Source organism: Ceratotherium simum, chromosome 34 (genome assembly GCF_057802395.1).
Source record: "Ceratotherium simum simum isolate JZ-2026a chromosome 34, ASM5780239v1, whole genome shotgun sequence".
Classification (NCBI taxonomy): domain Eukaryota; kingdom Metazoa; phylum Chordata; class Mammalia; order Perissodactyla; family Rhinocerotidae; genus Ceratotherium; species Ceratotherium simum.
The window spans coordinates 7,115,566-7,138,582 of NC_141933.1; the positions used below are offsets into that span (position 1 = coordinate 7,115,566).

Sequence of the window (23,017 nt, forward strand, 5' to 3'; positions counted from 1 at the left end):
GCCACGCAGGATGTTAGCAGCCTCCCTGGTCTCTACCCACTAGATGCCAGTAGCACCCCCACTCCCAGCTGTGACAACCAAAAATGTCTCCAGACATCACCAGATGTCCCTTGGGGGCAAAATCGCCTCCGGATGAGAAGCACCGACTCGATGAGTCTTTCATTTGTGTGTGTGTGCTGGGGGAGGACAGGAAGAATGGGGTATAGAGGAGGGGGAGTCAGTACTCACGCCAATGAAGGGGATGAACTTCTGGTAAGAGTCTTCATCAGGGCTGTCGGGAGAGACAGGAAAGCCTTACGGTTGGCGGGTGAGACGCGTGGGGAGCTGGGGACATAAGCTTTTCATAGTTTAATGTAGCTTCAAGGGAGTCTGGATGCTACGTGACATCTTCCCATCATGTCTCCGGGTGGCACAAGGAGCCACCAAATGGAGGCAAAAGACCTGATTCTGCACACGACACTCCCTGCTCCCACGTCTGAATTTCAGTCCCTCAGGTGGGCTTCTCCGTACTGAGAGGATGCCCAGATTGCGGGGGGGGGGGGGGGGGGGCGGTGCCCAGGCAAGGAAGGGAGGCCAGGATGGGAGGCAGTAAAAAATATTCTCTCTCATATTCTATTGGGTTCCTACACCAGGAAATGGAATGGGGAGAAGGAAAATGTAAAAAAGCAAAGAAGACTCAAGATTTACCTAGCCGGCCCAACTATTTTTAAGAAATCTCCCAAAGTCAAACTTACAACTTATGCCTGCAGGTCAGCATGGCTTCAGCCACAGGAAGCTGGTGCGTCACGCCCGCCCCACTGACATACTGCATCACCCGCCCCACCACGTCCAGTTGCTCTGCAGAAAAGCCAAAAGATAACTGCCGATTTACTTCAGCAGGTAAACCCGGAAACCTTCTGAGAGAGCCCCCTTCCTGAGACCCATCAGAAGACCCTGGGAGCTGAGGTAAAGAAAAGGTTCTGAAGATCTGCTGGTTTTGAATCTAAGGAATCATGAACCACAGAGCCATCCTCTCCGTTCCTCGAAGCCCTGCTCTTTCCCAGGCTCATCGTGCCCCGTCCTCTATCTTTGCTCATGCCAATCCTGTGACCTAGAGGAACCCCTCAACCCCACACACCTCTGCCCCTCACTTCCTCCAAGGTCTGTTGACACATTTAGCACCTCTCAGCCTTACAGAGCTCAAGTTTACTCTAATCCTGGCCACCTGCACTCTCCACTTCAGGACAGACACGGTGCAATGTTACTCATTTATCAACAGACTGCTTAGGAACTATTCTCTGCTTCTTTTTTTTTTGTGAGGAAGATCAGCCCTGAGCTAACATCCATGCCAATCTTCCTCTTTTTGCTGAGGAGGACTGGCCCTGAGCTGACATCTATTGCCAATCCTCCTCCTTCTTTCCCCCTTTTTCTCCCCAAAGCCCCAGTAGATAGTTGTACGTTGTAGTTGCACATCCTTCTAGTTGCTGTATGTGGGACACCGCCTCAGCATGGGCGGACAAGCAGTGCGTCGGTGGGCGCCCGGGATCCGAACCCGGGCCGCCAGTAGCGGAGCACGTGCACTCAAGCGCTAAGCCACGGGGCCAGCCCCTATTCTCTGCTTTTTATATTTGATCTTGACAACTAGGTATGTCTGTCCACCACCCACTCCTGGCCCTCCTGATTTCTAAACGTACAGGAGCAGAGTGAACAGCAGAGACTGAAAACATCCAGAGTGGAAGGGCTGCACTAATGGGCTTCCTCTTAACAAAGGCTTACTGAAAAAATGAACACGCAAAGTGACTGGGAGGGTTAGAGCTACAGGGAGGAAAAGCAGCAGGCTCCCCGGGCCCTCCTCCTTCAGTCAAGACTGGCTCTCCATGAATCAGGTGACATTCTCTCAATCCCTCACAGGGGCCATTACCTGACACTGGGGGCTCTGAGCGACTGAACAGATCTCTCCAGCCCGAGTCAAGGAAGGTACTGCCATATCTACTGTCGACTGAGCCCAAGTATTTGGCCACAGGGTGGGAACCTGGTAGATGGAAACCAGAGAAGGTGAGCTGGTTAGGGGATGGAAGGATGCCCCTGGCCTTTGGTCTCCCTGACTGTCCCTCCCTAGGACCCAACGCCACCATCCTGCTTCAGGAGTGGCATCTGCCACATCTTTACCAAGGGGGATGATGAGAAAGCGCATGTAGCCAAGCCAGTCAGAGGTCTTGCTGGCCAGCGACTTGACAAAGAACCGGAGGATGGAGCTCAGGTAGCTCTGGCCTCCCACGGCTGCCACCTTCACCGGCCGCGGCATGGCGGAGTTGCAGTTGCAGCTGGGGAGAAGGGAACAGTCATGCCACATTCAGGAGGGTCGCCAGCATCCTGCTCAGAGGGCCCCGAGCTCGGACTTCACTTGATCGCAACAACCCACAGGGGAGAAACAAACCAATAAACAAAATAATACAGAGGCAATAAACCACAGTGCTTTTGCAATTAAGAGAGGAGTCCAGGATCAGAGGGAGCAGGTAATTGTCTGGAAGGAAGACAGAATTAGAACTGGCTGAGGCGACAACTGGGCAGTGCCCCCGGGTCAGCAGTGGGCGTGAGCAGTTCTCCTTCCCAAGGGCAGGGACTCTGTGCCCCTTTGGGAAGGTCCTGGGGAGGGAAAAGCCTGACTCTGGACACCAAGCAGCATGGTACAGTGAGAGGGAGGGGAGTAAAAGGTCTTTGTAAAACCCTGGGTCCTCTCTTCCTGACCTTCTCTATCATGGGTTTGAGAAGAAGATGAGGCAAGGCAAGGTGTGGCAGGAGTCCCAGTGGGGAGGCAGGGAGAGGAGGAAGGTGATATTTCCATGCCCTGACCCTCTGGGACATCAGAGCACCATGCACTGGCCATGGATTCCTGGTCTGATGAGGCCAGGAGGTCCTGTGGCTGCTTGGAAGGCAGAGTGGGAGGATGAGGGCAGAGGGAACCCCAAAGGGCAGGAGAGAAGCCAAGCCCTTACTAGCGCTGGATACGGGTGAGCAGGGCAGACAGCACAGCCTGGACCTCCACGGTGGAGCAGGTGCACACGACAGGCTTCCGCTGGTCCTGGAGCAGCTCTGCCACATACTGGGGGGTGGGGAGGAGAGGGGCAGGGACACAGGTGAGGCCCCACAGCAGGGACACCGCTCCCCCACAGGCACCAAGAGAGCAGGCAAGGCCCAGACCAAGATTCAGGGCCCGTCCTCTGTTCTTCTGACCACAGCTGGGCAAGGAAGATCAGGTTTCTGGCTGCTGGTGAGGAGAAAGTGGGGTCCGACCCCCTGTAGACGTGCTAACCGGGAAATGTGGAAAGGCTTAGGAATCTTTAGATCTAATGTCACCTCTGAGGCCCACACTCTAGCTGGTAGGCCCGCTGGGGCAAAGGGATTCTGGCACCAGGATCTAACGGGGTGGACAGTGGTGAGTGGGAGCAGGCGGGTTGGTCTGCCTCTTCTGAACTGCCTTTGTGGAAACTAGGGGCAACCTCCGGCATCTGACAGCATTTTGTATTTCTCAAGGCACCTTCCTTCCATTATGCTGCCTGACACACACAACCACCCTGGAAGGAAGGTAGGACAGGTAATAGCGTTGCTTTTTTACAGATGAGAAAACTGAGGTACAGAAAGTTAGTGACTTAAGGCCCTATAGGCTGGGAAATGACAGAACTGGGACCAGAGCCCAGAGCTTTGGGGTCAGTTCATGGTAGGAGGGGCCTGAGATGCGGGGATCATTTTCCCATTTCCCCATGCCCTGCCTTTCAGATCTCACACTCTGGGGGTGTCTCTTGCTCCCCAGAACCTCTCCTCTGCAGCTCTGCCACCTCAGTGCTTTACCTGGCCCTGCCAATCAGCGGTGTTCACGAGGATGACATTTTCTGGGAGGGCTGCATCTGACACCAGGATCTGATTCAGTTGGTCATACACCACCTTTCGTGGAATCTGCAGGGACAAAAGTGTCTGTTAGGCAGTCCCCCGGGAGCCCCGGGTGGGGCTAGGTGGACCAAAGTAAAGAATTCCTGGAGCATTCAGGGAGAACAGATCCTAGGTCTTTGTGGAGGAGACCCAGTGTCCCACTGGCCAGACCAGAATGGAAAGGAGGAGGATACAGAATGTGCAGAGAGAGCCCTTGGAGAACACACTCCCCCCCCAGGAACAAAGCCCCAGCAGTCGGCCTGGCAGAGGGAGGGCCGACAGGGCTGGAGACACAGCATGAGTCCCATGAAGGGAACTGATGCAGGGACAATGCAGGGACAATGCAGGGACGGCAGGAGAGGCCGCCTCGAAGGAGCAGGAGGGGAGGAGGGAGATAATGGCCAGCAGGTGCTCACAGAAATGAAAATGAGGGCAATGGGGAGAGAACTAATGGAAGTGGCAAGGAGGCTGTGTGGGGAGCCCTACTGTCACAGGGAACAAAAGGTATTTCAGGAACAGTGATTAACAAGAAGGACAATACCTCGCCCCAGGCACTGGGCTATTCTAGTCTCTGGTTTATGTTCAGCTATGTAATAGCGTCAAACTCAGGAAGCCACGCTGACACAAACTTCCCTCTCACTGATATTTATCAGGTAAATGAACAGGCTTGCTGTAAACTCTAGAAGAACGTTGTGTGAGGTACGTCAGTTTAGAGAGGTTCCTTCCCCAAGCCCCCGATACCACTGGCCTTCAAAAGGAGAACACACTTCCTGAGGTCCAGTTTCTTCCACATGTCTATTCCAGTCCACTCTCAGGTCTTTCAATCAAAATATTTTAATATCGTTGATTGGCCAACTTGAAATCACAGTGACCGGCCCACAGCTGTACTAATGGTATCAGAGCTCAGGCCGGCGATGTCCAGTGGGATTTTAACGGTTGCTGTCCTGTAGAACAGCTGATTCCCTGCACAATCTCCAGACTAATGTCTGAGGAAGGCAGAGGAAGTAGAACAAACCAGAAGGTGTGGAACTGCCACTTGGGGCTGTGACAGGCTGGGACAATGCTGGCATTTCTTGCTCCCTTCCCCATGCCCCACAAATCAGCACCGAAGCCAGCTCCACACTAGTAGTAAATAACATGTATGTGAGACTTCTCTGATTTAGGTCTGTCTTCAAGACTTTTATTCAGAACATTTCAAAGTATTCCTCCCTTCCTCTCCACCTAACTGCCCAAGGAAGACGACAAAGCAGAAACCGGGGTCCAGGGAGGCTCAGAGGGTCCCGGCCTCGACGGGGGACGGGGTACCTGTGTGCTGTGGCCCAGGTCGGGGGACCGCTCACTGTCGGAGCTGTTGGTCCTCTCGCTCAGGGGCTTGGAGAGCTGCCGCTCCTTCAGGGGGGTGCTCCTCTTCTGCCGGGGGGTGTGCACCCCATCCATTTTGCTGCCAGAGATGCGGGAAGGAGGTGGTTACACAGCCCCTCTGACCCAGAGCCACTGCCAGCCCACTCTTCCCTAGGTCATGAGCCCATGCTAAGTGTGGTCACAGCCGCGTACCATCTGCATGGCTTCCTTAATTCTACCCCACATTCTAGGAGTTTCTTCCAATCTTGAGTACCTGGGAGAGGCAGAGCCTTGGAGATCCGTTTTGCTGGACTTCATGGGGGTTTTGACTTTTTCTGGTACAACCAGACTTGTACTCACATCTCCAAACATGTCCTGGTCAGTGATTTCCTGCCACAGGAGAAAGGAAGCATCGAGGGTTACTTCTCACTCAGTGACCACCAAGGAGCCTCGTGGAATCCTGTCAGGGCTCATCACCACCATGAGGAGAGAGCCTATTAATGGCTCTCTTTCCCTGCAGGCCCCTGGCTCTAAAACTCCCACCCGCCTCGATGAGGACCCTGTTACTGTTTAATCTAACTGAGTGCAGCCACTGTGCTGGGCACTGTCTCTTGTTATTCAACCTGTCCTCCACATTTATGAGCTATTGTCAACACACAAGCCTGGACTGATGATCTAGCTTCTCTAGGTGGGAAGGAGAGAGAGTTTTACTCTGGAAGTGACGTGACTGGAATTTCACTCTGAAATGACCACTGTGCAGTACGGACCAAAGTGAGGCAAGAGTGGAAGCTGGTTATTCAGATTACTGTGAACTAAATTAATCTCAAATCAAGTCTAATGTTTTGTCATACACCAGATCTTTAATGCAGCATTATTTACTATAGGAAACCTAAGCCTAAAATAATTCTTCCTTGGACTCCATTCAACTACCAGGTCTCACTGTGAGGCTGAGGCACAGCACACCCCCAGACAGTATTCGGTGAAGTCCTCTGCTCCCTCCCACCTGCTGCGTCCAGCCTCCAGTCCCACTGGATGAACTTCAGCATACCCAGCGAGGCCCAGCTCAGACGCGCTCGCCCCAGTCAGAATCGCTCTGTCCTTCCCTGGGGCCTCCACAGAGCCTCTGCACCAGCTGTGCACAGGTTGGCTTTCCTCCTAGAGGGTGGCATCTTGATGGCAGAGACCACGGTGTTCTCATCCTGGCACCTTCAGTGCTCAGCACGTGTTGTTGCATAGTAAATGTGTGTGGAATTCAATTTTTAATTAAATTGGGCACCTCAGCCAATTCATTCCATTTCTCTAGGGCTTGGCCTGCACTCCTGGGTGGCTCCCACATCTCTCAGAGGAAGGAGCTGACCAGTAGTCAGTTGGGGATTTAATGTTGCGGGCTAGGCCGGCCCCGTGGCTTGGCGGTTAAGTGCGCGTGCTCCGCTACTGGCGGCCCGGGCCCGGATCCCCGGCACGCACCGATGCACCGCTTCTCTAGCCATGCTGAGGCCACGTCCCACATACAGCAACTAGAAGGATGTGCAATTATGACGTACCACTATCTACTGGGGCTTTGGGGAAAAAAAAAAAAGGAGGAGGATTGGCAATAGATGTTACCTCAGAGCCAGTCTTCCTCAGCAAAAAGAGGAGGATTAGCATGGATGTTGGCTCAGGGCTGATCTTCCTCACAATCAATCAATCAATCAATAATGTTGTGGGCTGCCTGGCCATCGTAAGAGCAACACTGGAGGAAGGGACGGTGCTTCAGGGGAAGATACTGGTCATCATCTCTCAGAAGTAAATGAGGGTGGCAGATAGAAATTATCCAAACGAGCATTTGATCAGATCTAAGTAAAAGGCAGAATGGAGACATTCCTGGTTTGCTAATTTGGGGAATAACCTGGTCTCCAGAGTAGGTTACATTCCATGGGAAAAGATTTCAGCAGAAAGAGAATGCAGGACATTCACAAGTCCACAGATTTAGGCAAAATTTCCAGGGTGGTCCTGAGGGTCTTTTTGCCTTCATTTCTAAAGGTACAAAAGCTACTTTAAATAGCTGAAACAGAAGACTGAACCATACATACCAGAGTGTCTGTTTCAGTCAAGCTGTCATCTTGATTTTTAATCCAAGCAGATTTGACTTTTTCTAGAGCAGCCAATTCCATCTGCAAAAATTATAATAATTAGTCATCACCAATCCAGATAACTACCACTCCAACTTGTTTTCTGGGTCCCTAAGAAGTTTAAAATACTTTCACTTAATCTGAAGACCTCATCAAATCTTTGGGATTTTCATCTTATAAGGAGTATATTTTTGTGAAAACTAAGCTTCAGAAGGGTCAGTTATTTTTGTAATCATTAAATCATTAACACAGTGAGATGGGGAACCCAGAAATTCTTACTCTCACAAAATGTCCCTAGGGAAGAGATGGCTTTGCTATGGGATCCATAAAGTCTTGACCCTGGATTCAGTAAACACCCTTGCCCAGGAGGGACATATGGAGCCTCTTCTGCTTGTCAGACGTTGCTGAGAAGAAAGGAGGATCTTATAGTTCAGACCTTTGATTTTGAGACTAAAGACATCTATGGTAGCCAAATGCTTTCTGCTTGGTAGAAACATCTAGAAAACCCTCACACAGAACATACTAAGCAGAATATACTAAACATCTAGAAAACCCTCCAACTAGAATACACTATACTAACATTATACCAATGTTAAGCCATTTAGGTGTGAATTAATTCTCCCCTTGTCCCCAACTCTTATTAGCATTTCTCATAAATATCAAAAATGTACTTTGCACATACAGATACACAACCAGATTTTTCACACTTGCTAATATTGCTTCTGGCTGTGCACGGGCGAATGTCAAAATCATGGGCAGCTGAGGGCTGTGGGTCTTAGACAAAGGGAAGGTATTGGCCTCAGTGAATCTCTTTAGTTCTTGTGGGGAACCAGGGAGTCAGAAAAGATCAAGGATACCCCATCTCCTCCCGATTACTCGAAGTCCTTTCTCTGAGTAAATTACACAGAACTGGTAAATATCAGGCTAATAATAATAAGCTCAGGAGGTCACTTGGCAAACTAATGAACAAGGATCACAAGAGTAGGCCTGTGTCATACTCTAAACCAGGGTTTCCCCACCTCAGCACTATTGACATCTTGGGCCAGATCCTTCTCTGTTGTGGGGGCTGTCCTGTGCATTGCGGGATGTTTAGCAGGATCCTGGCTTCTACCCACTAAGATGTCAGTAGCAGCTCCTTACCCACCCCCTCCACCCTTGGGAGAGCCAAAACTGTCTCCAGTCCTTGCCAAATGTTCCTTGGGAGGCAAAAGTCATCCCTGGCTGAGAACCACTGCTCTAAGCCATCTGCAAGACTAACCCAACACACTTTAACCAGACCCTGTGGCTCCAGATCTTGAGATGGTTTGGCTCAGAGCCACACACAATAGGTTGCCTCCAGATTGCACAGCTAGTTCATTTACACATTGTCTGTAAGAAAAACCAATGTTAACAGGGTCCAGAATCATGGAGAAGTCCTGGTCAGATTTCAGACTGAAGATGATTTCACTCAATTTTGGATCTCAGTATGACAAATGAATTAAACATATTTTAAAGGGAATGAACTGGGGCAATACCACCATTCTGTTGGAAGGTTTTCAAGTAGCATGCCCTGTCGTCAAGCCCTATGACGACAGCATTGTTTCCATGGCAAAGTTGCAACATCTGATAAGACCTTTAGCTTGGATTGGGGTTGGAGGGCACCTGCCAGCTAGTCACTGACTCATCTAGATGTTCTAGTTGATCCCAGCAAAATCCTGATTCTCCAAGGTTTTCCTGTTCCTGCTCCTATAAATACTAAAGGCTCTTCTCACCCCAGGACCCTGGAACACCAGCAGTGCAGTAGCTGTGTCTGTCTAACTGTGTGGCCCTGAGGGCAGATGCCTGCAGTCCGAAGCACTGCGCCCGGGGGGCGATGCTGGCTCTGCAGAGGGTGCACACGCTCCTGTGTGAGTGTGGGGTAATATTTTAGGCTATGAGTTTCGTGAAGTACTGGTCTCTAACACCGGTATTTACAGTGCCACGGAAATGGCAACTTTTAGCAGCAGGCAGTCTCAGCTGAAAGGCGACAGCTCTTGGCCGCCCTAACTGAAGCACAGTCAGGGCCTATTGTTATCAGCTTGCAGAAGCAAATTATGTCGCCACTGTGTGCCCAAGTCTTGGGAAAACTCAATAACTCTAATAATTTGTGTCAGCAGAAATTCCTTTTGCTTCCAGTGATAAACTGAATCCTCTGAAATTTGGGGAACAAAAAGGACGATTAAGAAAAATAAATAACAATGCTAGGAAATCAGCGAAGAGAGGACAAAAATTGGGCAGCATGTGCTCGCCTGCCTACGTCTGCACAATCTCTGCATCACTCCCCAATACATGTACAAGTTCTTGGTGTAAGAGCACAGCCTCGCTCTGTAGTTCCCAAAGTGCCTTTCATACTCAAGGATTCCAAAGTTCCACACCCACATCGAGACATATGGGGCTCTTCAAAATAGAAATATCACAGAGCATCACCAAAGCGAGTCTGGAATCTGGCCAAGGGAACTATTATTTGAAGGACTCACTAAAAAGACATCTAGATTCTATCAATTTGGTGAGTCCAGGACTGAAATGGCTCTAAAGGACGATAATAACAACAGCAACAGCGCGTACATGTACTGCAGGCTCCCCGATCCACCCATCCAACCAGCACCAAGCTAGAGGTTTATCTGCATTCCTTCAGTGGAGCTCCACGCTGCCTTGTAAGGCACGTGCTTTGTAGATGAGGAGACAAAGGCCTGGTAACTGCCCCCAGTCACACAGTTGTGGAGTGATGGGGTCAAGATTCACACTCAGAAGTCTGACTCTAGGGCACATGCTCTCAGTCCAGCCCTACCCTGCCCCAAATAAATGTTCTGCCTAAATAGGGACCCTGAGGCCATCAGATTATGAAGACTGACACTCAATTGACTTTTGAGCTAACAGGGCTCCTGTGCCAATACACTTATCTTACAAACAGGCACCTGAGGCTCAGAGCATTAAGGTGCTTTTTCTCTCTAAATTCTGTAAGCCATATTACTGAGACTAAAGTAGAACCGAGAGGCAAATTCTATCAACCCAGAAACACCTTCATTAGTATAAAATAGTTTCTCTTATTGATTTAATAACTACGATCCCTAGCATTTACTGAGCATTCACTGTATGTTAGGTGTTAGGGTTAGTACTTTCAGGGCATTATCTCAGTTAATAATTTGACTGCATTTTGTTACAGTAGAGCCCTTGTTTTGCATTCCTGGGACACTGTGAAACAGTCCTCCCTCAGCCAGGTCCCAGGTTTCTCTCTGTAAGTCATCCTTTATATTTATATTTAACATGGGACTGCGCTCCAGTGGCCAATGATCTGTCCACGGGGACAGTGGTGATTCAGCAGGGCCGTTCAGCAGCCCCGTGAGAAAAAGCAGCTACAAGCCACATCCTAAACATAAACAGTAAAGTGAGTCCTCCATGGCTCCAGATCACATGAACCTGGGCTGGAAAGTGGCTGTGAGTGCAAGGTCTGCAAACGGCAGGCCTGAGGTTTCTCTGTGGAGGGCTTCTCGGTGCGGGCTGCAGTGTTCCATCCCACATTTCCGCACTAATGCCACGTGGCACGTCTAGGGCCAGACGTGCCAACTGCGCCTTAACCAGGAACAGGGATAAGGTGGAAGACAGCCCCACCTGGTGGCAGCAGGCAGTAAGGCAGCCCCTGAGCTGCCCGATGGTTTGCAGACACTTGGCAGAGACGGCAGCCCTCCCACAGACAGTGCTTTCCAGGGGAGTGAGCGCTTCACACGCTTCATATAATTTCCTCACAATGAATACCTATTTGCTGGGAGAGTTTTGTATTCCTTCTGTTAAAGTGGGAAGAACAGGACGACTTAAAGGCTTCAGTTTCTCTGATCTACAGAAAGACACTTGGCGTTCAACAGCAAACCATAAACTCTGTGCTAAAATCACGCACAACGTTTTCTTGCCTTTAGTGGTAAATAAGGGGAAGAACAGCTTCCCAGGGCCTGAGGTAGGTGCAGCATCACCCCGGGCTCCTGCTCTGATCCATCACTGGGAGAGAGCCCTCCCAAGTAGGGTCGGAGCATGGTCCAGGGGTGATGCTGGGCTCCTGGTGTGCTACAGCACAGAGCTCCTTTTTCCTCTTGCTCACCAGGCAAAACGGAAACCTGCTCACTAAATTCTAAAGTCTTTGAGGGCACTGTCCCCCCTCTATGAATAAAGCCTATTTACTGTCTTCTGAACAGAACTCGTGGGTTTCCTGCCCCTTTACACCTGCTCTTTCCCCAGCCTGAAATGCAGACTCGCTTATCAATGGCCAGATACCACCCTCCCAGCCACCATGCGATAGACACTGATGGAGAGGTTTTGAGGCTCCATGTGTTCTGGGAGGGAAGGCTACAGGCCATGACGGGAACAGACCAAAAAGAACACCCGACAGCCACAGCAATGCCCTCAGACAACTAAGCCCCCAGCTAGGACTGAGATGAGGACAACCAAGGTTGAAACAAGATGAGACCACTCTTCTGAGGTGCCCAATGAGCCAAGAGCAGAGGGCCCAGAGTTTCAGGGCCCATGCTCCCCTGGCCCTTCTCCCCACCCCCATAGCCATTGGTCTTGCTCACAGGGCTGGTGGTGTCTTTGCCGAGGCTGCCCTTGCTGTTGAGGCTGCCAATCTCTGTCTGTGAGCTGGACTGCGACATCCCCTCAAAGAAGGGCCTGCGGTGAAGAAGCACAGCCAGGGTCAGTGGCCGCCAGGGCCCAGAACAGCAGCTCACAGAGAGCTGGGTAGAACTGGTGTTCCAGAAAGATCAACGACCTGGGCTTCAATGACACCCAGTGAGGAAGGACACAGCAGAGGCTGGACAAGTAGGGGCCTGGACCGAAGGACTTCAGAAGAGTCCTCTCAGGACTTGTGTCAGTTAGAGGCAAAACCAGAAATCTTTATCCGGACAGCGAGGTTCAATGAGGACAAAGAACCAAGATTCCCTGGTGATGGAGGGGCCGTGAGGGAGGGGTCTGGGAGACTGCTGTGGCCTGGCGAGGGGGGTGCAGGGATGATATGATAGAGGAGGTGGGCCTCACTTGAGCTTGGGCTTCGGAGTGCTGAGGATGCTCTCCGTCTCCTCCATTTCAGGGCCGCTGTCACTGGGATTGTACATCTCCAGACTATCGTACAGCTCATCCAGGTCCTCCTCCACCTCTCGTATCTGCTCCCGGGACACGTGCTCCAGCCCAAAGCCCACCTGTGGGGAAAAAAATCTTTGGGTTTGGGGTTACCTGTATTAACAATTATGGCAGACGTGCGACTCCTTCCTCCTGGACAGGTACCAACTGGCCTCCCATACCAGTCCCCCTTAAGGGACAAGCTGTAGCTCTACGCTCATCAGGGTGATCTTGATGTCCTTGCTGTGACCCAATCCTGAGAGTGGGGTGTGGCGAGGCTACCTTCCCCTCTCAGCGCCTCCCTAACGCTCCACACTATGGACCTGGCGTCAGGAAGAAAAGTGGAAGTACAGCTAACACACCTCCCCCAAAGGACGGGCACAAGAAAACCCAGAAGACCGTGACCCTGTGCAGGCTGGTCTACCTTCCCTCTACAGCCCAGAGAAAGACAAGGAAATCTCTCCCTCAACAATTATCTCCATTCCTTTTCAGTCCACTAGAAGAGAAGCCCATGACAGCTGGCACCAGGCCTGCCAGAGCCCAGGAAGAGGCTGCTCCTCTGTTAATGGCCAATTCTTGGTTACTCAAGGGCTGGCCATTGAGGACCCTCCCATCTCACAGGCTGTTGCTCACGATGTTCCCCAGGGGATAGGAGGGAAAATTAAACAACAACTGGATTTGTTTCTGATACGCCATGCCAGAGGCTTGGTATTAACAATGGCTGGATATAACTGTGCTACCCCTGCTCCAAATCCCATGAAACCTCGGGTGCCAGGCGTAAAGCCTTTCTTCTCTTTTCAAGTAGCTTAAAGCCCTTCTTTAGCTTCCTTCTCACTTGGTGGGTCCTGGAATCTTGACTCCCAGTGGCAATGCAGAGTGCACCCCAGGAACGAGGGTGAAACTCCGGGAATTCTACTCACCATCAGCCTCGGGAGTAAGGGGCCGTACCTCATCTGAAACTTTAAACCGCTTCAGGAGGGCCACGAACTTCTGTTTGATGTTCGGTTGCTGTAGGGACAAATCACACAATAGTTCTCAAACAGCACCCACGCGTGGACGCGATCAAGTCAAGTCAACAGAGAGTGATCGAGAGCCGGCTTTTGTATAGAACCATGGGAAAACACAACGATGGGGAGACAGTGTCCACCCTCTGGCATGTCACACCAATCAGGGAAGCAGGTCCGTGCATGACTCGTCCCGGGGCAGCTCCAGTGCCATGGGCATAGATGGAAGGAGGAGGGCTCATCGACTCCTGGGCCCTCTATCACCACACCCTGATAACTCCCAAATATGCATCTGCAGCTCATCCCTTTCTCTAGTCCTCCAGATCCACGGTGCCGACGGGTGACTTCCACCCATATGTACACGGGGACCTCATACTCAACATCTGCAAAACGGAACTTGTCATCTTCTCCTTGTATTCCCTATCCTGGTCACCAATATCACCACTCCAGTCACCCGGGTCTGAACCTGGAGTCTCTCCCCAACCTTCTCCCCACAGCTGTGTTCGCTAACTCCTACCCTCTTTTCCACCTGTAACACCACTGCTTTCGTCCAGGCCTTTCTTCTCACATCCCTCTGGGATCACTGACACCCCCATCCTTCCACTCCAGCCAGTTTCCAGTCTTGTTCCCTCCAGAGTCCTTAGCGATCGTTCCAAATACAAATCTAAACATGTCACTCCCTACATTACAGATCTTCATTGGCCGTCAGAGCCTGGAGAACAAAGCTTAAGTGTCAACTCTTGTGTCTGTCTAACGGCTGGTTCTGCCCGTCTCTAGCCTCATCTCATCATTCACCCTCACACCCCATATTCAAACAGAAAATAACTGCTCATAGTTCTGTGAAAAGCAGCATGCTGTAGTACACCTCTGGGCCTTTAGATATGGCATCTTCTGCCTTGACTAAACATTCCCCCCAAATCCACTTGGTGAAGTTCTATTTGTCCTTAGAAACTCACCTTTTAGCATGTCATCTGTGAAGCTCTCCTGGCCCTCCTGCTCAGAATCAGTCACCTTCCCCTAGTGCCATCGCTGTCCCTTACACAAAGCTCTGTCTTCTCGCACCTGTCCTACTGTGTTGTAGTCACTTGTTTAAGATTTTATTTATTTTATTTTTTCCCCCAAAGCCCCAGTAGATAGTTGTGTGTCATAGCTGCACATCCTTCTAGTTGCTGTATGTGGGACGCGGCCTCAGCATGGCCGGAGAAGCAGCGTGCCGGTGCGAGCCCGGGATCCGAACTCGGGTCGCCAGCAGCGGAGCGCGCTCACTTAACCACCAAGCCACGGGGCCGGCCCCTGTAGTCACTTGTTTAGACATGTCTGTGTCACCAGACACTGTGAGCTCCTTGATAGCATGGACTGAGCCTTCCTATCTCTATGTCTGCAACTCCAGGCACATGACTAGCTTGTGGCCCAAGTACTTCCTGACTGAATGACAGACTCACTATCTGGGGATGGAAGAGGCTAACTTGCAAGCAAGACTGAGCTAGGCCTTCAAGAAAAGGCAGGGCTTCCAAAGGTGGAAAGGGCATTCAGAGCAGAGAAAAAAAACTTGAGTTCACAGTGACAGAGAAGCATAAGACATACTCAGAGACCAGCAAGTCAGTTAGTGCGTCTAGAACAAAACGTTCTTGGTCAGGAGAGAAGAATGCATGTGTACAAAAGGAGAGAGAAGTTAAGGAACAATTACTAAGTCTCGGAGGAAATCTGACTGGAAAGTGGCTGCAGATAATGAAAAAAAAAAGCCTTTGGGGGAGTGGATAGTAATAGGAGCAGTGAACCCTGGTCACACCACTGGGGGAAGCTGTGGAGATCACAGGAAGAGGTGACTCATAAAGCTCCAGGGGGCACCCTATGGGAAGAAAATGGGGCCTCTCTGTGGTTATAGAGCAGGGAAAAGAAAAACTTAGCAGAAGGAGCTACAACAGAGAGCGACCGTCTGGCCTCTCCCCATTATCTGAGTACGATGGCGGTGAGGTGTGTGGGGCTCTGGCGACACGCCTTATCCGGGCTATTTTGGAGCGCTCATCAAGGATTAGATACCTGAGGACAATGAAACAGTTCTCACGCTCTCTGGTCATTACTCAGTGGGGGAAATCAAGGCCAGAGTCTTGAGGATTTACATTTAAGCCCAGTGATCCCTAAGGATGGTGGAGAGTTGACAGCGTTGTTTCACGGTGGAATGCCAGGCTCAGATACAACACATTCGGAAGGTCAGGCCTACAGGGCTCTCATTCCTGACCGTGATGGGAATCTCTGCTCTTGGGGAGAGCTCTGCACGAGAGAGAATCAGGCTGTCTTTGGGGAAAAATGAAACTAAATTTCTCTTTTAAAAAGCTCCTAGCGCTTTTGACTCTACCATACTTTGGCACAGGAACTCCAAAATCATTCCAAGTTACCTTAAAAATTCAGGTATTAAGTGTCTCAGTCCAGGACTCTAATTTCACCAAAAATGGTGACTCCTGAGGAAATCTTACGCAGGAGACACAATTGAAAGGCATTTGGTCTCTAAGGTTATGGATCCATTAAGGCAGGAACTAGATCTAATGTAATTAAACCTTATCAAACCCACAGTTCAAGGCACAGCCTATTATTTCTGGGTAAGTTCAACTAATGATAAAAAATGGCAATGCTCCAAGAGAGGACTGGATTCATCTATGTCGTGGACAGTATGTAATTTGAAGTAACCACCTGGAGAGGGAAGGTAGGGTGTCTGAGGTGTTCTGAGGAAGCATTATCTGTTCCAAAGGCTAAAACAAGGTTTCTCAACCTTTCTTCTATCCTAAGATAACCTGAAGAAGATAACACACCCCTCCCGGTAATACTGGTTCTCTAGGACAGTGATTCTTAATTATGTGGTGGTGAACATACCCAGGCATGTAACAGAACCTGGAGGGTGGCCATGGGCAGATTTTAAAAAGCCCCCAGGAAGTTTGAATATACTACTCCCATCCTACCCCCAAACTGAACATCTCAGCTAAAACATTCCCCGGACCTTTGAGGCTCACCCTTGTGATGGCGGAGGTTGAGGTGAGTTTCCTCCGGGTCTTCTTTACTTTCCGTAGATCCTCGTCTTCATAGAACAGGTCCTAAGTGGGTGGGGGATAAACGAGGTTGGGAAACCCCCGGGGGTCTGGAATTCCTTCTCAGACACTTTATGTGAGGGGCTGTGGAAAGTTACCTGCCCGTGCAATGGATCATCACTGCCTTCTTGTTCAGATGAGAAACTTTCCTCCTCTTCCTCAGAATAATTGTCAATATCAGGAGAACGATCTGGAAACAGACACCTTAGTAAGATAACTTTGAACTGGGAAGATCTGGCCTAAGAGACTTTGGCTGGACTCATGGCTCTGCTTGAATGAAATATGGCTGGGGTAGAGGAGAGGGCCAGGGCCACGGCAGGCCATGTTTTATTTTCAAGGATCTCTAAACTTCTCTTTCCTAGGAACATTTTAGGCACGGCCTTGTTCAGCTTTCCCAGGATGGAGATCTGGTGACGGGCTCCTTCTTGACCTGCCGGGCCTCCAGACACTGCACACATCTTACCAGACAGCTTGGATTTGATTCCTTCATGGTCAATGGGCTGGCTGGACAGGGAGTAGATCTTGATTTCCGCCACAGGGACAGAGACATCCTTCACGTTGCTGTGCAGGCCAAGCACCAGAGCGCCCTCATTAGGATGCTGCATCACCTAGGATCACAGAGCAGCAGTGGAGACACCTTACTCCAGAGAGGTCCACAGAGTTGTCCATTTTCATAAACCCAAACGGATATGCAAGCCAATGGCAACGGCATTCTGCTAACGCATTTTCTTTCTCACTATCTTCCAAATCCATGCTGACTGTTTTCCTATTGCCTTCTAAAACTCTCCAAAAGTGCCAGCCACTAGTCAGGCCATGTGCTTTAAGATAAAAATCAAGCCCTGAGATTGAAAATGACTGCTAATCTCTAGGATTACATTTTAGTTTAAGTCCTTCGCAGAGAAACTAGAACTCCAGGCTGGGTGGGGCCAGCCTGCAGATGGTGGTCACCTGTGTGCCTGGCAACGAGGAAAAGGACCTATAGTACATGAGAAAATGGAAGGGCTTGATACGGCTGGTGTCCACATTACCTCACTCCCGCAAGGAAGAGGACAGAAAATGGGCTGGGACTATCTCACACATGGCCACAAAATTTTTCCTATTTAATGTACTAAAGTACTAATGTACTAATTTTTCCTATTTAATGTACTAAAGTACAGAAATGATTTGTGGGGTTGGCCCCGTGGCTTAGCGGTTAAGTGTGCGTGCTCTGCTACTGGTGGCCCGGGTTCGGATCCCGGGCGCACACCGACGTACTGCTTCTCCGGTCATGCTGAGGCCACGTCCCACATACAGCAACTAGAAGGATGTGCAACTATGACATACAACTATCTACTAGGGCTTTGGTGGGGGCGGGGGGGGAAAAAGGAGGAGGATTGGCAATAGATGTTAGCTCAGAGCCAGTCTTCCTCAGCAAAAAGAGGAGGATTAGCACAGATGTTAGCTCAGGGCTGATCTTCCTCACACACACACAAAAAAAGAAATGATTTGTGGCCCTTTCTTCTTCCCCTTTGTCAGGGCTGAGAGGATTTGCCTGGCATATATGAGAACTGCACAAACAAGCAAACACATTGATGATAATGGGAGCCTGGTTACTTACTGATGGAGAAGGGAATTAGAAATATGGAAAGGAGAAGGCTAGAATAAGCCCACTGGTGCTGGACTGGAGTTGACTGGATGCGAGCTCATGATCAGATAGATATAGATATGGAAATAGATATGAGGTGTATGTATGTATGAGTGCATATGCGTGCACGCACACACACACATTTCCTAGCTCTGTTTGCTGAGAGGGAGTAGAAGCAATGAGACCCCAGTTGGAAAATGGGCACTCCTAGTGCCCAGATCTTGGTTTCTAAATACCATTCTCCACTAAAAGGAACCAGGGCTCTTCAGAGAATTGGTTCATTCCAAGGCTGGGTCAGGGAAAGTACAAGATGAGCCTGCAATATTTTGTGCCAGAGTACGTAAAGAATGATGGGACATATCAAAAAGGATATAGGAACCAGTCTGAAGGGGCTCCCACTGGCCAAATTTGAGAAAATTTGAGCATCAAGACAAATAACGACAGTAACAGATTAAACCCCACTGAATTAAACAGGAATCCATAGGTCCATAACTGGTACAAAAAAAATGAATCAATTAGTAAGAAGGGAAGAAGGGAAAGCTCTATCTTACAACAGAAAGCCAACCGATAAACACAGAAGAAATGGTGGCAAGCATCAAAGTAATACCCGATTCAGGCAAGCATCATTAATAGATGCTAAAACTAGTTGGTGAAGATATGAGAAGGAAGAAGACTGTTACATAGTCTCAAAACATTTTCCTAAAAAATATTTTTTCACTGGTAAGTACAAAATATTTATTAACTTTCTATTGGAAATATCTTAACCAAGCAATAAAAGTTAACCCACCAGTAACAGAACAAATTGACATGGAGTGCTGCCTATGTTGCACTGAGAAGAACACAGCATTACTTCTGTGATAATTCTGCCAAAAATGGCGGAAGTTTTGTATAAGCTGTATACAGTGGCAAAATGTATAAGCTGAATCTAAACTTCAGAAAAGATCAAACAAACCCAAACTGAGGAACATTCAATAAAGTGGTAACCAGCCTGTACTCTTAAAAAATGTCAAGGGCATGAAAGACAAGGAAAATCTGAGGGACTCTTGCAGGTTGAAGGAGACTAAAGAGACATGACAACTAAACGTAACAAGTTATCCTAGATTCAATCCTGGGCCTGTAAGGATATCATTGACACAAGTGGCACAATCTGAATGGGGACTGTGGTCAGATGGTAATCTTGTATTAATGTTAACGTCCTGATCTTTATGTGACGTTATGTAAATGTGGTGCTTACACAGGAGAGTATTCTTATTTCGGAAATTAACATAGTGCAGTATTAATGTGCAATGGGGCATCATGTCTGCAACTTACTCTCAATGGTTCAGAAAAGAAAATAATATGCATAAATGTATCTACAGGGAGAGAAGGCAAATGTGTTAATACGTTAACACTGAAGAATCTAGGTGAAGGTACATGGGGATTCTTTTTTTTTTTTTTTTTTTTTTAAGATTTTATTTATTCATTTTTTTCCCCCCAAAGCCCCAGTAGATAGCTGCATGTCACAGGTTCACATCCTTCTAGTTGCTGCACGTGGGACTCGGCCTCGCGTTGGACGGAGAAGTGGCGCCTTGGGGCTTGCCCGGGATCCGAACCCGGGCCGCCAGCATCAGAGCGCACGCACTTAACCGCCAAGCCACGGAGCCGGCCCGGTACATGGGGATTCTTTATTCTTATAACTTTTCTACAAGTTTGAATTTTTTTTAAAAATTATAGAAAAAACTTTTTGTGAGGGAGAAAGTACTTGATAAAAAGAGGTATATCCTAAATTTCCAATAAAAAAGTTAACTTGTAAAATAAAATAAAACACCCAGCCAGCAGGCTGGGAAAATCATCTGCTGGGTTCAACTCTCTCAGGTCTCTGACTTAAAGGCTGGAGACCATGTTCGTCTTACCTCTGCCATGTTGATGAGGCCCACGGCCAGGGTCTTATAGCCCAGGATGGTCCGGTTCTTGTAACGCTTTCTCCTTTGCAACATGATCTGCAGCTTGTTGGCATCTCTCTTCAGGAAGTGAGGGTACTACCAAGCGTAAAACAGAGTCAAGCACAGTTAACCAGCAACCGGGTCCTTGGTGGGCACCGGTCCTGCTCAAGGACAGACAATCTTTCTGCGCTTCACTGTCTCCCATCTACACAAGGGGGTGGTCGGGGGTAAAGGAAGCATCATTAGGTTGCTGCTGAGGGTCTGATTCTGCTTGGCGCCTGGCTTCCATTCCACAGCTCTGTGGTCCACACATGTTCAGAAAGCTGCCTCTTTCCTTGCCATGTGATCTAGTGTTTTCTCCATGCGCTTCATTTTGGGCTACTGGGATTATGATGAGAGACAGACATACTAAAGGGATAAGGAGGAGAAGGGAAGGGATGGAGATTATAATATGGGGGCAAAATGAGACTGAAGGGGCTCACTCAGCTGCGGTGCCTGCTGTGGATTCCTAAAGAGAGGTGATGGGGCTGAGCGTGGTAGGACGGATGGGGCCAACAGCCTTACTGAAGGAAAGGGAAAAGAAGAATGAGATGTGATGTAGTTTTCAGCAGCCTACCTGGGTCTCAGCCTCCTTAGTGTGGCTGGCTAAGTGATTGCTCCGGCCCTCCAGGCTAGCTGTAAAAGCTGTAGGTGACTTTAATTAATTCCCGCTATGGCTAATTCATTGGCCTGAATTCACTGGGTGACTTTAGTTCATTGGGCTATGGCTTCTCTTGGATGAAACAGTCTCCAGATTAGAGGCCTGTCTGGGGACTAGACTGGATGTGCACCTTAGTGCCCTGAGAGTGAGGAGAGTCTCACCTGAAGGGAGAAAGTCAATTGGAGCTCTGTTTCCACCAGTCCACTAGCTGGAAGGATGATCTCGTTGGAGCGAAGAATCCTTTTTGAACCCTGAAACCAAGAAAAAATAAGTCAAAGCTGTGTCACCAAAAATCAGACCAAAAGAAATACTACGTTTGCAAACCACTTTTTTCTTTTTTTTTAAGATTTTATTTATTTATTTTTTCCCTCCAAAGCCCCAGTAGATTGTTGCATGTCATAGCTGCACATCCTTCCAGCCACTGTATGTGGGACGCGGCCTCAGCATGGCCGGAGAAGCGGTGCGTCCGTGCACGCTCGGGATCTGAACTCGGGCCGCCAGCAGCGGAGCACGCGCACTTAACCACTAAGCCACAGGGCTGGCCCGCAAACCACTTTTAAACTCTACAAATATCCTTACCAGTCCAAACGTTTCATCTGTCTTCACTGTACTTACTAGAATCAATGCCACCACCATCGTTATGATTTTATATTTTATGCTGTATGCTTATAAAGAGTTTTCACATGAAAATGATTTGTTATTGCATTTGAGTTCTCCCAACTCTCCTAAGGAAGAAGCAAGCAGGTATCAGCATCCCGAGGTGTGGCAAGATCTCTCCACGCTCACCTCAGCCTCCCTTCTTCCTCTCTAATTGACCTTCAGCTGCACTGCCTTGTCTTTGGGCCTTTTCACATGCTTTTTCTCTCCTCTTGGATGCTCTTTCATGCTTCTGTACACAGCTAACCAACTCGCCTTTCCAGTCTCAGCTTAGAAATAATTAGTTTCCAGGAACCTTTACTTTTAGCCCCACCCCTTTCAACCTAACACTGGGTTAGACACCCCAGTGTTTTCAGCTCTTAAAGAAACAAAGTTGGGCTAAACTATTCCTAAACTGTAAAAAGAGATCAGCATGAGGAATGCCAATGAATTTGTATAAACTACTTTTTCTAAATTTTTTTTCCTAAAAAATTGAGGTTTAATTTAAATACAATGGTGACGTGTCCAGATCTCCAGGACACAGATCGATGAACTGATAAATGCATACGCCGTGTAACCCACATCTGTATCAAGACGTAGAACATTCTTGTCACTCCAGAAAAATCCCTTGTGACCGCTCCCAGTCAATCCTGCACCTCTCGCAGAGGCAAGCACTGTTCTGACTTCTTTCACCGTAGATCCATTGTGTCTGTTCTAAAATTCCATATGAATGGAATCGTACAGTATGTACTACCCCGGTCCGACTTCTTTTGCCCAATATAATGCGTTCGAGGTTCATACAAGTTGTTGTGTGTATCAATAGTTCATTTCTTTTTATTGCTGAGTAGAATTCTACTGTGACTATACCACGCCTTGTTTATCCATTCTCCTGCTGCTGAACATTCATATTTGGGTTGTTTCTAGTTTTTGGCCATTATACCTAAAGCTGCCAGTCTTGTACAAGTCTGTGTGGACATATGTTTTGCTTTTTCTTAGGCAAACACCTAGGAGAGGAATTGCTAGGTCTTAGGGTAGATGTATGTTTAACTTGATGAGAAACTGTCACTGACTTCCAAAGTGTTGGTACCATCTTCACGGCCCCAGCAGCCGTGTATGAGGGCCCCAGTTGCTCCACATCTTCCCCAGCACTTGGTGTGGTCAGCCCTTGATTCATGGATTCTAATGAGTGCGTGTGGTGGAACATCAGTGTGGCTGCAATTTGCATTTCCCTGACCACTCACAATATTGAGCACCTTTTCATCAGTTTATTGGTCATTTGTAAATTTCCATTTATTAAGTGCCTGATCAAACTTCTTTGTCCAGGTTGTTTATCTTGTTATTAAGTTGTAAGTTTTATTATTTATACAAGTCATTTGTCAGATATATATGTATTGTGAATACTTTTTTTTAATGTCTTAGTCTTTTATTTTTAATTAATTAATTAATTAATTAAATTTTTTGTGAGGAAGATCAGCCCTGAGCTAACATCCATGCTAATCCTCCTCTTTTTGCTGAGGAAGATCGGCTCTGAGCTAACATCTATTGCCAATCCTCCTCCTTTTTTTCCCTTTT

At 48.6% G+C, this 23,017-nt stretch overlaps 1 protein-coding gene across 1 annotated transcript in view; it reads right to left on the reverse strand.

Annotated features, from left to right (window-relative positions):
- The window catches only part of PACS1 (phosphofurin acidic cluster sorting protein 1), a 142,857-nt gene that overhangs the window by 8,095 nt on the left and 111,745 nt on the right, over positions 1-23,017 (reverse strand). Inside the window, exons 3-19 of the mRNA XM_004437643.3 lie at positions 20,971-21,060; positions 20,080-20,205; positions 17,027-17,171; positions 16,662-16,753; positions 16,489-16,569; positions 13,428-13,487; positions 12,399-12,559; positions 11,939-12,032; positions 7,320-7,400; positions 5,522-5,637; positions 5,212-5,347; positions 3,829-3,933; positions 2,976-3,082; positions 2,149-2,303; positions 1,901-2,011; positions 735-837; positions 229-271 (exon numbers count right to left, since the gene is read on the reverse strand). Coding sequence (XP_004437700.1) covers positions 229-271; positions 735-837; positions 1,901-2,011; positions 2,149-2,303; positions 2,976-3,082; positions 3,829-3,933; positions 5,212-5,347; positions 5,522-5,637; positions 7,320-7,400; positions 11,939-12,032; positions 12,399-12,559; positions 13,428-13,487; positions 16,489-16,569; positions 16,662-16,753; positions 17,027-17,171; positions 20,080-20,205; positions 20,971-21,060 — 1,806 coding nt within the window. The remainder of the gene's footprint in view (positions 1-228; positions 272-734; positions 838-1,900; positions 2,012-2,148; positions 2,304-2,975; positions 3,083-3,828; positions 3,934-5,211; positions 5,348-5,521; positions 5,638-7,319; positions 7,401-11,938; positions 12,033-12,398; positions 12,560-13,427; positions 13,488-16,488; positions 16,570-16,661; positions 16,754-17,026; positions 17,172-20,079; positions 20,206-20,970; positions 21,061-23,017) is intronic.